We start from the raw sequence: 18,427 nt of genomic DNA, 5'->3' as shown, positions 1-18,427 counted from the left end.
TGTCCCTGAAAAACATGAGGAATATTAATGTCAATCACGCTATGCTTTTCGACAGCTAGCAACAACTTGGTAAATTAAAAAAAAGGTATAAGAATTAGCAAATTGAGAATAAATTCATAGTAAACACAATGGTGCTAGGGTCTTAGTAGTTTGTTCATTTGAGAAATAGTGTAGGTACAACTGGGTTAGGCGCAATTCTATATAGTTGTTATACTTCTTTTAAAATTTGGTGTAGGTGCTTACGGACCAAGGCCTTATTTGGCAAGTGAGTTTTTTGGGTGTTTGTCTAAAATTTTACTGTAACTTACCGTAGAAGTTTTTTAAAATTTTTTTGAAATGTGTAAATTTTTGAATATTTTAAGGTGTATAGTTTAAAAATTTTGAGAAGTTTTTTGAGGTTACTGTAGCTAAAGTTTTTAAAAAACTTGTAGCAGACAAACTTGGCAAAAAACTCAAGTGCCAAACAGGGCCAAGTTATATTTATCTATTGAGTTGATACGTATGAATAAAATTTACGCATATAACAAAATTATATAATAGTACACTGAATTATGTAAGAAGTACAATAACTATATATTCGCACGAAATTGTGACCTTATCTGTTTACTTGTTAGTGTGTGCATGAGAGAGACACCAACATGAAAAGCAACCATTATGAGCTTCTTTGACGCTTTCTCCATATATTCTCGAGAATGATTTTTGGAGCTGCAAATGACTGATCTGTTTACTTTAAATTTTGACAAAATAGAAGTATTAATCATGAAAAGTTACAAGTGCGTTATATATTTAGTCAATAAGTACAATTTTTTTTTTAAGAATAAGGAAAACTACGCGACACCAAAAATATTCGATTTTGAATTTTACTAACTAGAACTAGTAGTGACAAATAAAAGACCAAGCAATATATTCTCTAATCAATGATCGATGGGTATTCGATTTTTACGAGGTACTTGATCTGTTTAATTAGGGAGCAACGTTGGGGAATACAAATTGCATTTCTTTGTTCAAAAGTTATCACGTGTGCCTAAGCCTCCAAACATGATAATATTAAGCAGGTATGTATCCAAGAGCTACGCTTAAGAATTGTATTAAGTAACAATTAAAAGATACCTAAACTTTAATATCCCTTGGAAAACATCAAATTTTCAATACTAAATTCTATCTACATTGACCAAGTTATTAAAATACAGCTTAGTTGGTAGGTAAGACGTTACTCCTATAATAAAAAACTTTCAAGTTATCAAAAGGTATAAATTCTTTATTGTCAAAAATAATAAATAAATAAATAAATAAAAATTAGTACTAAGTTCAGTACAAAGATGAAGTTCTTCATTGATCCACAACTTGTAGGGCACAAACATAAAATGTTTAATCTAACAGTAACTTCTAAAGACCAGATTAAATGACCAAAATAAAGATTCAAGGCCTCTCATCCATGTACCAAATAAATGCCAATATAGATAACAATCGACTTTATTACAGGATGACCCAAATCAAACGTACACTGTACAGTGAAAGACAAGTACAAGCAAAAGAGTAAAGTGAACAACATCAAGAAAAATACATATCGGCGCTTAATACATGACACTACTGCATATGATTTCTCACATGCTTTATTATTGAAGGCGCCCTACAAATCCCTTGGTTCTACAAGAGATGAAATCAAGTGATAATTATGGAGAAACTAGACACACTGTTTGAAGGGCAAGAGGGCGATATATTTACAACTCGTCTTGCGACAAAGTAGGGTTTGACACTGCCTATCAGTAGAGCATCGGGAAGGGCAAATTCCTCCAGTATCAGTTAAAGTTGACTCCACAGTTGTTATCAATTGTTCAGCTATAGCTTCAGCTTCAGCCTCAGCTGGTTGGACTCTTGCGGCTTCCACCTTTGCTACTGGCCCCCCTATGACCACTGCAAATGAATTTTGCAAGTTCAGCTCAACAGTTTATAGTTTAAAACTACACCAATCATATTGGTTAACTCGTCAAATAGTTTTTGTGTTGTTCGTTTTTCATTGCATCTCAAGTTATTTCGAATGCTTAATGTCCCTGTAGATCATGAGCAGTTTCTATGTCTTCACACTAAAATTTTCAAATAAGGAGTCGATACGGGTAAATTTTGATAAGATTTAGCAATTTAAGATTAAACAAGATTAATTAATGATCATTAGACCTCAATAGTTACTGAAGTCCCATGTCAACGTTCTGTGCTTGTTTTAGCGTGTTTGTGTGCTATGGGTGAACCAGAAGCTGAGATATGCAAAAAGCTCGGTGAGGAAGTCTAACATCTACGTACATAATTGAATATAATTGAGAACTTTTAGAATTTCAGTGGAATATAAAATGATTTCTAAAATCTTAGGATAGGCAAATTCTGCATTTTACAAATATATATGTGTAAGAAACCTTAACTTTTATGGGATGTGGAAACATTTTTCTTTAATTTGTGTGAGCATGCATGAGGGAAAGACTTACATGAAGCAATCACAAAGAGAGCAAATAGTATCAGCTTTTTTGATGCTTTCTCCATTTCTTCTCAATGCTGAATTTTTGAGCTACAAATGACTGGCTAGAGATCTCCTGGTTCAAGTCTCAGTTCACAGAGCGGTATATATAGGGCAGAAAAGTGTGGTTGCTTCCTTTCTGCACTGTCAATAATTATAAATTCGTAGTTGATGCTTCGCAGTATATATCACACGGGCTATATCCACTGAAAATAATAATGATGTTTAGGTCCCAATAGTTATTGAACACCGAAGTCAACATGTCCGTGCCTCTTTAATGTGTTTGTGGGCATTGGTGAAACCAGAATTTGAGATTTGCTGGGTAAGACAGGTAAAAACAGTAGAATTAAGGGGGCACTCTTAAAAAAAATTTGCAGACTAATTCACGAACGACATGTACTACTTTTGTTATAGATTTTTACATGCAAGATTAAAAAACCATCAATAGAAATTTGCAAACATTGATGGATTTAACAAAGAAAAAGGTTCTTTCACTGTGGTCCCCTCATGAGGTACCCTTATCGATACTATATATATGTGGTATATAATCAACAATATGGAAGAGTCATTTAAAATCTAGCAAAGCATGCAAGCAAGAAATTAATGTTGTCACCTACCCAGAAAAAAAAGAAATTAATGTTGTCATTTTATGTGTTCAATGCCATACGGCATGATGGTTTGCTTTTTATGTGTTGATTGCTTCACTGATGTTGATATGGATACGTATCTAACTCGGGTTCTCACGCCGAATTAGTTGGATAGCAAGTTATTTACATAAATTTATTTGTTTGTATTATAAATATATTTTTAATCATATTTTTATTTTACAGGCATCATATCAAAAAAGTGCCACACAATCACATCGGCCAGAATGAAATATATTTAATTTCATTAAAAATTGCTACAATATTTTATATAAAAAAATTATTCTAAATAATCTTCTATCCGACAACACAGTTGCATTGGCCAAAATGGAGTATATTTTCGTTGGATGAGATGGCAGTTCCTCTGGCGCGAAAGATAAAGCACCTTATATCATTCACATCTGATGTGATGTGGCGGTGGAGCCCGCTTGATAACATGGCAATGTGATTTTTAGCAAATCTATCATTTTGTGGGAAAGGTTCGATAGACAGCAATAATTTCATTTTTATTTTTCCTTGCATGAGAAGAGTGGGACTCAAATGATAATGTGATGTGGTATTTAAATTTTGGTCCCAAATGATGATGTAATGTTGTGTGACCCGTGAAACTAAATTTTGTATCAACTAATTAACCGTGCAAATATACATAATATTGAAGTTTAAATTGTGATTAACTGTCTTTCATCTCGTTCCACTTGTGCATACACTGTTACCATATATATATATATATACTAACTTTATCCAAGAGGAAAAAGCACTTGAAGAATAAATAAGATTAAACTTAATAATGGTTATAGGGTCTCGAGTTATTGTTTGTTCATCTCCTAGTGTATTTGTGTGCGCATGCTTTTGAGAGAGAGAGAGAGAGATTAGCTAGAAACAATCACAAGTAAAACCCATCAGTTTCTTTGGTCCGTAATGACTGGCTAAAGATCTTCTGAATGCGTTTGATGGTTCTGTCCCCAGTCCTCAAGTTGATTTTTTTTTTTTTTTAAATTTGTACGTCCTACTGCGAAATGGGAATAGCATCTTTTGTTCACAAGCTCATTACATAAACTTTTGAAAATCAATTGAATCGATCTCTTGTGCGTGTAAAACTTTACGTCCATTGTTCCCAAAAGAGAGGAAGGGGAAAAAAAAAAGAAAAACCACTTGCTTATAAAAAATAAGAACCATAATTATAATAAAGAAAAGAAAAAGAAAAACCAATGTGGGGGTGTGTTTGGATAGGCATTATTTGCTAAAAAAAGTGTTCGCTTGTATAATAAATACATTTTTCAAAACATATTTTTATCTCTTCAATAATTTTTTATCTCACATACATATTTTTATTATACATATCAGAAAAACTATTATAATAAGTATTTTAAATAATATTTCAAATAATCTCCTATTGAACATTAAAATATTAACATTATACTTTTTAATAAAATTTACTCTTTCAATTCTAATCTAGACCTTGTGCAATTTTCAATACTAGGTACAAGTTTTCACCATATCGAATGTCTGAATACAAGAGGGAGGAGTACCATGAATTTTGGTTTTAAGTGAGTACTAAGAATTTAGCTCCTCCTATAGATATACCTTGATTATTGACATCCTCAAGAAAGTCAAATGTATTACTTTAGCAACCATCACTACAATAAAGGTCGAGAGCAGCATTAATCCACAAATTGAGGAAATTAACACGTGACTAATTTTGCATGGACATTCTACTCATAGGAGGGACTGGCTTCCAAAAATTCACGAAGGACTGGTCCAAAATTTCGGTTGAGGCACAATAATTTAGATGGACCAGGAAGCATAATAATTTAATTAGGAAGCATTACCTGTTACAGGAGCAATCATATAACAAATAAAGTATAACTATCCGTACTCAAGATATCATGATAACTTTAATTCTAAAGATCACTTACACAAATGTCACTTAGAGATTAATTTTTTTTGCACTTAAAGGATGTCTCTATGCGGATCAATTTAGTGAACTTAATCATCCTATCAAGCACACATATACTAGTTTAGATGTTTTACACATCACAATAGATGAGATCTACTACTTCTCATATAGAAGCGGCATAGTATATGTTAGTCTAACTGTATTAACAATGCCCTTTTTTGTTATTACTTTAATTAGAGATATTTTAGAGTAAACCTTATCTATAATCTAATGAATCTTACCATCATAATTTTAGGACAAAAAAAATTTAAAAAATTAAAAAAAAACTTGATGACAAAGCAACGAGCTAGCATTACATTTAATAAGTAGGTGGGTTACATCAACTAAAAGTAACCCCTATCTCCAATTGAACATATATACGGACTGAATAAGGAAGAAGTGGTACTAATCACGATACCTGTGTGTCAACCCTTAGTTAGGTTTGTGATGGATTGAAAATTTTTAAACGACAGATCATGTTATTACTGTATTTATCACTAATTTTAAGTCCTAAAAGCGTGTCCAAGACACTATTCGATTTTTATTATTTCTTTATGATAATATCTACAAATTGACTGAAAATTTGACTTTGTGGATGTAAAATTTTGTATGGTTTGGTTAGAAAAGAGAAAGAGGAGAAAATAAAAATAAAATAAAAACAACTTACTTAAAAGAGGGATAATTTTGGTTATCTCCCTTGTGGTTATTGATAATTCACTTGCAGCCCGTTAGGTTTTGAATGTCATATGCCTCTCCTGTTTTGAGCTCTAATGTAATAAAAAGCATATAATATAGTTCTACTTGCATGTCAAGAGTTCAAATCTTTGCACCTGTAATTAAATTGATCAAAAGGTGTACAATAATGCATCCTTTTCGTCCAAAGATGGGTTTTTTTTCCTTCTAACACTTCGTGACCTAGCTAGACCTCTGTTTGAATATTAGAGTGAGAGTAGTGTATAGATGTTGTTGATTAATTGAAAAAAAAAACACAAGTATATACACTTTCGGAAAGTTTTGTTTTAAAACAAGTATATTGCATATATTGGTGATCTCTCTCAATAAGGAGAAAGGTTCTTTCACTATGGGAGACTGTAACACCCACATTTTTTGTTGTTATATTCAATTTTTATTTTTGCTCATTAATTAAGTGGTAATTTTCTATGGGTAAAAAGTAAAAAAAATTGGTAGAGAATGTTAAAAGGTAATTGGGGGTTAAGGAGGAGATAAAATAGGATAAACTAAAATCCTTAACCCACGTAACTACCATGTAGTGGATGGTTATTAGGAATTTAAAACACTTATCAAAACAATTAAAAGAAATAACATCGTTCCTAATTCTCATTATCTGTCTTCCCTTAGATCAAGAACCATCTGAGAATAGAGAAGAAGAAGAAGACGTCGCCGTTGAATAAGCAGGGAACTAAGCATCTAGACCTGTAACTTTTAAACGCATGTTAAAACTTTTTCTTTTAAGTCTTATTAACTTCATGAATTATTTTAAAGATTTTATGTATATGTATTTATTATGATATGTATATGCCTGTATGAGAAATTTAGGAAGATTCTTGTTCGGATTAGTAGGAATAGTGTGTTAAATTTTATATTATGGGATGAAATAGAGTCTAAACCCATTTCTATGGAAAGTTTAAAAAAAAAAAAAAAGAGTTGCATCGTTGCTGAAGCTTCTTCAGCAATGCAAGAAGAAAAAAAAAAGAGAGCAAGACCCTCCTCTCATACCAAGTCAGGCATGAAGGGCGGCCAAAGGAAAAAAAAAATTCTGTTAAGGAAAAAAATGGGGAAGAAGATGACCCGCTAATTGATGGGTTAATGAATCGGGTCGGTCTTATGGGTCGGATCTGGAAGGAAATGGTTTGGGTCAAGATGTAGTTGGGTATGTGTGGGCTAGTTGAGTTGGATGCTGGGCCAAGTGTGAAGGGGAATCAGGCTAGGGCTAGGAGAAATAAGGAAATGCTTGGGCATAAGGAGCTTGGGCCGTTGTTATTCAAATTCGAAAAAAAGGTGGCAAGTATACTTGGGCCAAAAATATAGTATGGGTTTAGTGAATGTTCGATAGATAAATTTTAGCTATGACCAACCCATCTTTTATGGATTATCATGGGTATTAAACTTCAAAAACTAATCTAAAATAATTTTGGGCTTTAAGGATTTAGTTATTCAGGCTTATGCTTAATTAATTAAGTTTAAGATGTTTAAGTAGAAGTCTAAGACATTTTAATCTAACATTATTAGATTAATTTATACAATGTAAGATAAGTTTTAGATTTTTAAACAAATGCTTAAAATGATGATGATGATGATGATATAAATATGGATGAAATAAATTAAGGATATAAACAAAAATATAAATATAAATACAAGTGGAATAGGCTAAGATAATAATTGTAATGGTAAATAAATACACATTTGTATATACATGAATAATAATAATAATACTTATACAGGTGCAAAAATGGAAATAGAACAAAAGATAATAATAACTAATTAACCAATATATATATATGTATGAATGAAAATAAAATAAAATAGTGTTGATAAAGACAATAACAATACTAACAAATAAAATAAAAAAATAAAAAAAAAATAAAAAATAATAGTCAAGATAAATATGATTATAAACAATTATTTATGAGTTAGGAAACTTTACATAAGGAAAAAAGGAACTTTCAAAAATAGAAACTTTTCAATTTAGGAAACTTTCCAAAATAGAAACTTTCCAATTTAGGAAACTTTCCAAAATAGAAACTTTCCAATTTAGGAAACTCTTCTAGGCTTCAGATAATGATCTAGATGATAAGAGTATATTTTACGTATTTTTAGTGTGCTTTATTAATTAGTTTTGGTGTGTTTTATTTAGTTTTATAAATAATTAACTAAGATTCTAGTGAAAATATGCATTTTGTGGTTAAAGTGTGAAAATTGCATTTCTATGGATTTTTATGGTAAAAATTTCATATTTTACAGGTTTAATGATTCAATCATCAATGGAGACCATTGAGAAGATATTTGGATGATTGATGATGATTTAGAGTGATGAAAATAAAATATGAAGTGTAAAAGGAGAAATGCAATTTGAGAACAAAAGAATCAAACAAAAGTCAGCTTTGGCATCTGTTGGTATTTTAGCTATATCTTGGGCTACATACATTGGATTGAGATGATATTTATACCATTTTGAAGCTAAGAGACGTATCTACATTTGTTATGAAGACATCAAAGTCCAATTCAGCCGTTTTCATAGTCTAAAAGTTGAAATACCGAAATTCAACTCAGCTGTCCAAAGTTGAAAACAGAGCTCTGACCAGTCTTTGGTATTTTGGTCATATCTCAGTCTAGAGAACTCTAAATTGGATGATTCTTGAGGCATTGGAAATCTAATTCAAAGGGTTACAACTTTTATGTTTTACAGAAGAGTTAGTTCGGCCTCTATCATTACGAAAATGGTAGTTGAATTACACAAAACTCAAAACGCGACTGTTCAATACGCGACCAGAAAGTTGCATTTTCTAAAGTCGCGTATTCTAATCTGAACGCTGCAATTTTCTGACCAACTTGTCCTGCTTTCATGCAACATTTCCAACTCAGTTCCAGCCAGAAAATTCGGTTGTATATAATCAAGAAAAGGCTGGAAAGTTGGAAAAACAACTCAAAAAAGTTTCAAGAGTCAAAAATGACAACAAGAAACAATTCATTTGGCTCTTAAATTTCTCTATAAATAGAAGCCTTGAAGGACAATTTTGATAACTTGGCAAGGCTAGGAAAACTCACCAAAAATATAGTCTTCACTAGTTTTTCTTAGTTCATTAATATAGTATAGGTAGAGTAGTTTATCCTTCTTGTATTTGTAGTTAGATTTGGAGGAAGATTGGAGGAGCAAAGATGGAGAGTTTGAAGTTCATGTGACAAGGGTGACTTCTTTCCTATAACTTTCTCTTTTGTATTTGAATTCATGTTTAACTATAATACAAGTTTGGTATTTGTTTTTATCATGTTTAGTTAAAATTTATGCCTAGAGTATGGATGAACTTTCTACATCTTGTTTATGATCTTTACTTGGTTATTTGGTGATATTATTTTGAGCAAGTTATTTATCACTTTTGATATTCTAATCATAATTAGCCGGCCATTAGTTGTGATTATCTAAGGTGTTAAATTTGCAATGAGAATTGGAATTTAACACTAGTTCAAGGAAGTGGTAAACATGGGGAGTTCACTCACGAAAGTAGAGGTGCACCTATGTGGTTTAAATGACTTGTTTCATGTAATTTCATAGAAGAAATGAACTTGTAGTTAATTTCATAACCACGAGAGTAGGTATGGCTTAATTACAAGTATAGTTGATTTACTACGAGAGTAGGTTTCACATGCAATAGGAAATTACGCCATAACTAGTTAAGATAATTGCATTCACTTAATCGGTAATCTCATTTGCAAGAGTAGTGAGGAATTCCATATCTCTAGGAGCTTTCTAGTGTTATTTTGATTACTTTCATATTTATGGTAGTCTAGATAATAAAGGAGTTTGAAAAACACTGGTAATTGCAATCTTCCCTGTGAGATCGACCCTTAATACCCTATACTCGTTTACGATTTGTATACTTGCGATAAATCGCGTGTGGGGTATTTAAGAGTTATAAATGTAAAACTTGATTGCGGATGAGCTAATTGTGTATGTATACCTCGCGCTCGTCACTAGACATGAATCTTATAGTTGCTTAGAGTTTTGTATATTTATATATCTATAAGAAATATCAACTAATTAAAATATCTATGCATTTGATAGGTACGACATAAGTTTAAAAAATTTAAAGTAGTCCCACTCGAGTAGCCAGACAAAGGTAGATGGTACTTACTCTTTTGGGATTTCAAAAAATCAAAGCGAAATTTCTATTACTAATCTTATTTTGATGTGTCAATTTGAAATTTACTTGATTAAATGATTTATTTGAGTATTTATGCAAGTTCTATTTTTGCTATATAAAGATGCACTATGTGAATTATTTGAAGTATTTTGATATGTTATTATGTACAAAATGAGTGGTATCTTTTGTGAAATCAAAGAACTATGTATGTGATGTGTGAAATGAATTTATGTTAAGTAAAGTTCAAAACAGTCATGGAATAGACGGTAGGGGTTATAGTCTTATCTAATGGTCATGGTAGCCTGGCATAGAGTTTGGCCGATTGATAAGGTCATGATAGTTCGGTATAGAACTCGGCTGATTGGCCTATATATAATGAAACCAATCGGTAGTCATGAAATCTATTGGTCGCTCACCTAGAAGGGTTTAATCTCTAAATTGAGTACTCAGAAGCCGGTCATTGCATGTACTTATTATGAGTTGATATGAAATGATTTATGACTCTATGGCTTTCATGTATGGTTATGAATAAGATGTTTACAAATTATTGTGTCACTCATTATTACTGACTGTTTTACGAAGAACGTTATTTTTAATAATTATACACGTGAATGGTGTGCAAATAATTTGACATATATATATGTATATATGTGTATGTATGTATGTATATGTAAAGGTATGATTGCATGGTCCAACAGAGGGGTAGGCGCTACCTATTAACGACTTATCGGTCATTCCAATTTTTATCACTTTTGCATATTCTGAAGAGTATGAGTTGGTTTACATTAAAGACTTGAGAATGATTTTTATTAGGTAAATGGATAGAAATTAGCAGTCTAACTGCTTTTGGCTGTTAGTTTTATTTAATTTTTTCCCGTTGTCTCATCTAAAAAATAAACGCATGAACTTATTGGACACTTGTAATCTACCTTCCATTTAAGATTTGTACCGCACTATATTTAGTTATGCTATTTAATACTTTATAAGTTTTAGTCTAATTTAATATTACCTTATATTCTTAAGCGAAAGTTGAGAATACGGCGAATGTTGCGTGACTGGCACATCCAGACTATGGCGTGACAGAGACGGTAGCGTATATGACAACGAAACAACAAAAATAATGCTCACTTGTTTATTTTGAATTCAAATTAAATAAATTTTCAGTTACAAATTGAAACATTTAAATGTGTAACTTATGAGATTTATGTCTTGTTTTTGTAACTTATGTAATAATTAGGTTTTATGAATTCATTTAGTAATTTTTGACCGTTTATACAATGGATCTAGACTTTTTAATTTGTAACTGAAATATGAGGTGAAATTCCTATTAGTGTTGGTATTTTAATATTCCTAATTTCTTAGCCTATATAGAAGGCATCTATCAACCAAACTTAATACATACTTTGCTATCTCTATATTAGTTTCTATCTTTCTTCCACTACTATAAGAGTTTATAGGGCAAAGATCAGTGTTAGTGTGAGGTTTCTGTCTTATTCCAATAGTGTAGATTGGAGTAGACTACAGTGTACAAAAGGCTGGGTTGTTATCTTGGAGGTGACGTGCTGAGACTTACTATACCGGAGGATACTCCGTAGGGGCGCGAATCGTCTTAAAGAGAGCGACTTGGTCCGCGCCTCAACCCATGCCAAATTAACATTTTTTATGGTACAAATTATTTGCATTTTTAATGCAATATTGAGGTATGAATTCTTGTAATCTATTTGTTAAATTTTATTAGAGAAATTATTCTTACTTATATGATTTATTTTGGTCTAGAACCAACAATTTTAAGATGATAGCCTCTTCACATAAGATAAGGTTATCATTGCATGTTTTGCTTCTAAATAATCTAATCATAAAACTAACATAATCCCGACGATGAGAATCTTACATGGTGTATAACATAATCCGGACAAACTTTAATAAACAAGATATTTCATGTGAATGGTCATAATTATAGACTAAGACTAGAAAGGATAATATCCATTGGTTTTATGTGCTTTAGAGTCTGGTATCAATATTGTGTAAGCGCCTATAAATAATTCACAATATATACCTTTGAATCCAAGTTGCCTATTATTAACATAATATCATGTATTTGTTTGTTCAAGGGAAACATGGTACTTGCATGATGTCTTTGTATATTAGTCGACCAAATACAATAATTTTTGCCATTTTTGAGTTTTTAATATATGTTGTATGAAGCAACTATTTTCGCATAAACTTGTCATGTTACATAGTGAACTTTCAATGTCTCTTATATTAATGGATTTATTCCGATTGAGAATTTTTGCATTGGCATATAAATGATTAATTTGGTGATAAAGATATATACTCCATGAAATGCATGTATAACGTGGCCAGTTATTGTTTTAAGAATAGTGGTATCAAGATGTATCAAAAAAAAAAAAACTGCAATTATGAGGGTTCAAGTTATATTCAAATAGTGGGGGTTTAAAATTCTCTAGTTTTGTCTTGAATTCGTATGATCTTAGTCAAGCTTGAGGTTTGCATTTTCACAAGCAATAAATGGTATTGATAATGCATGAAGAAAAGATTACACTATCACCAAGGAAAAATTATATACATGGATAATAGCTTTAGTGGCTTGAAGTTGTGAAATATAAAGTTATTAGCCATATAATTCTCAACAACTCTATTCTCTTGACTTGTATTTTGTTAAAATTGTGAATATGAATTTTTGAGTTGAAAATGTGATGTTGTACATTGAAAAATATGTATTCGAGTCAAAAGCCATCAATTTGCAGGCAACCAACAACTTTTGGATTTGTATTAAATTATTTCATGTTGTTTGTTATGTGGTTGTCTTTGTATTTAATGCAAACTAGAATACTTAATTTCCTTGCCAAGCATGACTATAGTGAGACTATGCTTGCATGGAAATGCAGACAGTGGATGTTGACTAAGCTGGTAGCTATGAATTTTGAAACCCTTGAGATTTTTCATTATAAGGCTTGCATTACTTGCAGGTTGAATTTTGAAATTAAAGCATAATAGTGCATTGACTATTATATTTTTTGAATTTTCTTAATCTCTAATTTGAGTTGTGCAGATTAAAAAGTGAGGCATGATTTGGATAGAGTTGAATTACTTATGAAGTTTTCTTGCAAAAGAAAATTCATTGAGGATTATGAGAGTGGAGGGTTACTAGATTACCAGCCACTGAGAAGATTACGGAAATGATGGAAATTAATGTGGCTTTGCTTGACGTGAGCAAATATATGCCCATTCTATTTGCTCAATTTATGAGTATAACATAATTATTGTTTTTTGAATCTATTCTAACTTTATTTTGAGTTGTGCAGACTAGCATTCACTGAAAAGTATGACCTGATGTGAAGGTACTTGAAATATTTTTTGATATTTTTGCAAAAGCAAAAATAACCATGGAGTTTTTTGAGAATGGCTTCTAGTGCATCACTAGACTACTGGCCTTGGAAAAAATTAAAAAATTACATACGAGTAAATATACGCCTACACTATTTGGCAAAAATATATGGATGAGAAATTTTCTCATCGAAGATTGGTTCCATGTATTTGGACCACTAAGAGATTATTTGAAAAAATTCGAGAATATCATATCTTTGTTATTTTATTTGTGTTGAAAAAATAAATCTCAAGCCTGAGTCAAGGATATGATACACATCGAGGGGATAAGACAAAAGTCCAATATATGTTAAAAATCACCTATGATGATACAAACACCTAGGGACTGGAGATCCCAAGAACTAGGTTGGAGACAAACGAATCATAGAGTGATTTGGTTGATTAATATGCACTACTTTGATTATATTGTCTATCCCTATGATGTAAGTGCATTTGTGATCCAATGACGATAAGTGAGGTTGGGATTTTTATTCCCTAAATGAGTTCTATAGCCCTTATGGGTGGGATGTCTAAGTCATAGGAGCATCCTTGATAGACTCACCTATATGAGTGTGGAAGTAGGGCCGCTTCCTATGACAATTTGGGCTGGTTCTCTAGAGCACTCGTGAAAACCGGGATAAAGCACAAGGCTATAAATGTGCTGGCTTATGAAACCTATTTTAGAACACTGAAAGGTTCATGTGTGTGATACGATTTCACGTGCCCTCAAGTAGTCATCGTTTAAAGGTTAAGTCCACTTTGACTCTAGCACGGGAATTATTGAGCACTAAGTGAAGGTTTAAAGGCATTGCCACCTTCATTATGCATGAATTTTTAATCTTTGCCCTATTAAGTGTTAAGTTTTGAATATTATATTTTTTATTAAAATAAGTGGGGGATTGTTGGATATTTTAATAAAAAATATCACATATTTATTTTGAATTCAAATTAAATAAATTTTCAGTTACAAATTGAAACATTTAAATGTGTAACTTATGAGATTTATGTCTTGTTTTTGTAACTTATGTAATAATTAGGTTTTATGAATTCATTTAGTAATTTTTTTGCCGTTATACAATGGATCTAGACTTTTTAATTTGTAACTGAAATATGAGGTGAAATTCCTATTAATGTTGGTATTTTATATTTCCTAGTTTCGTTAGCCATATATAAGGCATCTATCAACCAAACCTCATATATATACTTTGCTATCTCTATACTACCTTCTATTTTTCTTCCACTACTATAAGAGTTTATAGGCCAAAGATCAGTGTTAGTGGGAGGTTTCTGTCTTATTCTAATAGTGTAGATTGGAGTAGACTACAGTGTGCAAAAGGCTGGGCTATTGTATCCTGGTGGCGACGTGCTGAGACCTACTACACCGGAGGACACTCCGTAGGGGCGCGAATCGTTTTAAAGAGAGCGACTTGGTCCGCGCCTCAACCCATGCCAAATTAACATTTTTATGGTACAATTATTTGCATTTTTAATGCAATATTGAGGTATGAATTTTTGTTAATTTATTTGTTAAATTTTATTAGAGAAATCATTGTTACTTATATGATTTATTTTGGTTTAGAACCAACACTGGTGTGTGGCAGCGTAACGGTATATAATCATATTAGAACAAATCACATGTGGCGGCTACTGATTACTATCTAAGTGCAAAGATTTCTCTCCTTCACTTTTCCATGTAGAAAAATCTAAGTCAAATAATGGCTGCTATTGATAACTCTTTACTTGCAGAGCTTTCTTTCCTTCATTTCCCATGTGGAAAAATTTAGGCTGGTGATCCGAAAATTTTGCTGTTATAAGTACGTCCCATCCCGCTCGAATCTCTACAATGAGCAGCAAGTTGCAAGCCTAATCCACTTTTCAACAAAGCTAAAACAACTAAAAGTCTCGGATCAAAGGCAGCAGAGATGGCTTGTGAAATCGGAAACAGGACCGTCCTAAAATTCGACACCGAGGATGGTGTCGCAGTGGCCCTGGCTAGATACATTGCCGATCTCTTCGAAAGATTTATCAAAGAAAAAGGTTTTTTCAATGTGGTCCTCTCAGGAGGCAGCCTCATCGACACTATGAGGTAAATCAACAGTACGAAAGAATAATTTAATTCTGTCAAAGCATGCAAGCAAGAAATTAATGTTACCTTCTTTCGTGTTTAATAGAGTACAGTTTTTACATATTGATTGCCTGATTAATTTTAATATCAATACAACAGGTATCTAGCTCGGGCCCCTTACAAGGAATCAGTGGATTGGCCAAAATGGAGCATATTTTGGTTGGATGAGAGGGTGGTTCCTCTGGACAGCAAGGATAGCAATTACAAACTTGCCTGGGATGGACTTCTTAAATACGTAACATCTTATTAAATTTCCTCCGCAATATACATGCATAGTAATTTTGAAAAGCAAGTTAATTAGTCATTATTTTTGCATAGGATACCGTATCTATTATTAAATGGTACAGAAGAACCGTTTTCTTTTAATTTTTTTTCAGTGTGAGAGGAATGAAACTTAAGAAATAAGGGGTAGAGGGATTTGAATTCATAACCTCTAATTCCTCAATTTGCAACTAATACTTAATAATATCAAATGTTAAGGCAGTTATGTTTACCATCAATCTTAGTAGTATCACAAGCACGGTAAATTTGAATGTTACAAATATGTATATAAAACTTTATATCAATCTTTACTTATGTGGCTTGGATTTTAAAGATTTTGGAAAGTGTCTGAAAATTAGGGCTAGAAATACCCTATACTATAGACTCAGGAATTACAATTTCCCTTAAGTTTAACGGATTCCGTCACCTTTATAATTTAGTTCAAAGTATGGAGTGTCGTGTTGTATGTTTTGAAACCACAGGAGGTTTTTCTATATATTAGATTTATCACGGATGATTTTTTTGTTTTTTACCCTTTGAGCAATCTCTGCATTTATTTTTAAGATGGGCTTACCCTCTTTGTACGTTTTCCATTCTGGCTTATGTGACCTCTTTGGCTTAGTATCCACAACTTTAAAGGACTAAACTTGAAAATTTTAATTTAACTATGACTTTTAAAGACCAAATTAATCTATAATGTTATTCAATGGTAAAGGGCACTTTTTCTCCAACATTATTAGCTAAAACTAAAAGAGACTCCAATAACGTCATTAATGGTTCACCTTCTTCTTCCACCTGCAATATTGTTGTACTTCAACCAGATTTGTCATTCAGAGATTGATGTCCCTGAAAAACATGAGGAATATTAATGTCAATCACGCTATGCTTTTCGACAGCTAGCAACGACTTGGTAAATTTAAAAAAAGGTATAAGAATTAGCAAATTGAGAATAAATTCATAGTAAACACAATGGTGCTAGGGTCTTAGTAGTTTGTTCATTTGAGAAATAGTGTAGGTACAACTAGGTTAGGCGCAATTCTATATAGTTGTTATAATTCTTTTAAAATTTGGTGTAGGTGCTTACAGACCAAGGCCCTATTTGGCAAGTGAGTTTTTTGGATGTTTGTCTAAAATTTTATTGTATCTTATTGTAGAAATTTTTAAAATTTTTTTTGAAATGTGCAAATTTTTTGAATATTTTGAAGTGTATAGTTTAAAAATTTTGAGAAGTTTTTTGAGGTTACTGTAGCTAAAGTTTTTAAAAAACTTGTAGCAGACAAACTTGGCAAAAGACTCAAGTGCCAAATAGGGCCCAAGTTATATTTACCTGTTGAGTTGATACGTATGAATAAAATTTACGCATATAACAAAATTATATAATAGTACACTGAATTATGTAAGAACAATAACTATATATCCGCATCTGGTTTGTTTACTTGTTAGTGTGTGCATGAGAGAGACACCAACATGAAGCAATCACAGTAAAAGCAACAATTATGAGCCTCTTTGACGCTTTCTCCATATATTCTCGAGAATGATTTTTGGAGCTGCAAATGACTGGTCTGTTTACTTTAAATTTTGACAAAATAGAAGTATTAATCATGAAAAGTTACAAGTGCGTTATATATTTAGTCAATAAGTACAATTTTTTTTTAAGAGTAAGGAAAACTACGCGACACCAAAAATATTCGATTTTGAATTTTACTAACTAGAACTAGTAGTGACAATTAAAAGACCAAGCAATATATTCTCTAATCAATGATCGATGGGTATTAAATTGGACAATAAGAAGCTAGATTTTGCTCATGCATTAATGCATGAAGAGTACTTAACAAAGATTTTCATACGTTTGTTTAGTTCATTGAACAAAACTGTTTAAGTCAAGATGAAAATGATCTATTTATTCTAAACAAATTGAGAAACTTTGCTGTAAAAATGATCTAAATTATCAGTACATGTATGGTAGTATGTACTAAGCTGGGTGGATTAACATGTATGCTTAAAAAATTAAGGGATAATTTCAGAAACCTCCCTTGAGGTTTCTAGTAATTTCAAATAGCTACCCTCATGTTTTGAAAATTACACATACCTTCCCTAAAACATAGGTTTGGGTTTCACCTTAATGATGTGCGACCAAAAAAGTATATGAATGCTCAAAATTGCCCTCATCTAAATTTCCTTAATATGAATAATCATTAAAATTTTTTAAAAGTCAAGAATACACTTGTATACTACCAAAATTATGAGTTTTATTGCTTAACCAATGTCTTGATTGTTCGAACTTTCAGGATCTCAATATCAGATATTTGAATAGAACTTTAATATAAACGTGGAAGCATACTTGGATTCATGTTGATCAACTGATACTTGAATCTTTAGAAATTTTTTGGGTGGCCTTTTAGGCCAACACGTATTCGCTAATCCTTTGTGAAGACCTTTTAAATTTCTCTCTGGTATCTTTCATGACGATGGGATATCAGGAAAGAACTATTTTATGATATTAGAAAATATGACAATAACAATACGTGTGACTTGGGGACCATAACCCTATTTATAGTTAACTATCTTGTTACCTTTTGGATTCCTATTTCATTCCATTATAAAAATAGAAATTACCCTTAAATCTCAACACATTAAATGCCCACATCCTATTAGATAAATTAAAGTCCAAATCATAATTGATCACTT

General features: G+C 31.8%; 1 protein-coding gene across 1 annotated transcript; it reads left to right on the top strand.

The window, feature by feature from the left end:
• The first annotated feature begins 15,275 nt into the window (after nucleotides 1-15,275).
• On the top strand, nucleotides 15,276-15,728 carry LOC113755113 (probable 6-phosphogluconolactonase 4, chloroplastic). Its single transcript, XM_027299185.1, has 2 exons — nucleotides 15,276-15,439; nucleotides 15,578-15,728. The coding sequence occupies exons 1-2, from the start codon at nucleotides 15,276-15,278 to the stop codon at nucleotides 15,726-15,728; spliced, it is 315 nt and encodes a 104-aa protein (XP_027154986.1).
• The last annotated feature ends 2,699 nt before the right edge of the window (nucleotides 15,729-18,427 follow it).

Source organism: Coffea eugenioides, unplaced genomic scaffold (genome assembly GCF_003713205.1).
Source record: "Coffea eugenioides isolate CCC68of unplaced genomic scaffold, Ceug_1.0 ScVebR1_120;HRSCAF=521, whole genome shotgun sequence".
Classification (NCBI taxonomy): Eukaryota; Viridiplantae; Streptophyta; class Magnoliopsida; order Gentianales; family Rubiaceae; genus Coffea; species Coffea eugenioides.
Note: the sequence above shows the minus strand (reverse complement) of the source record. Positions and strands in the feature narration are given on the sequence as shown.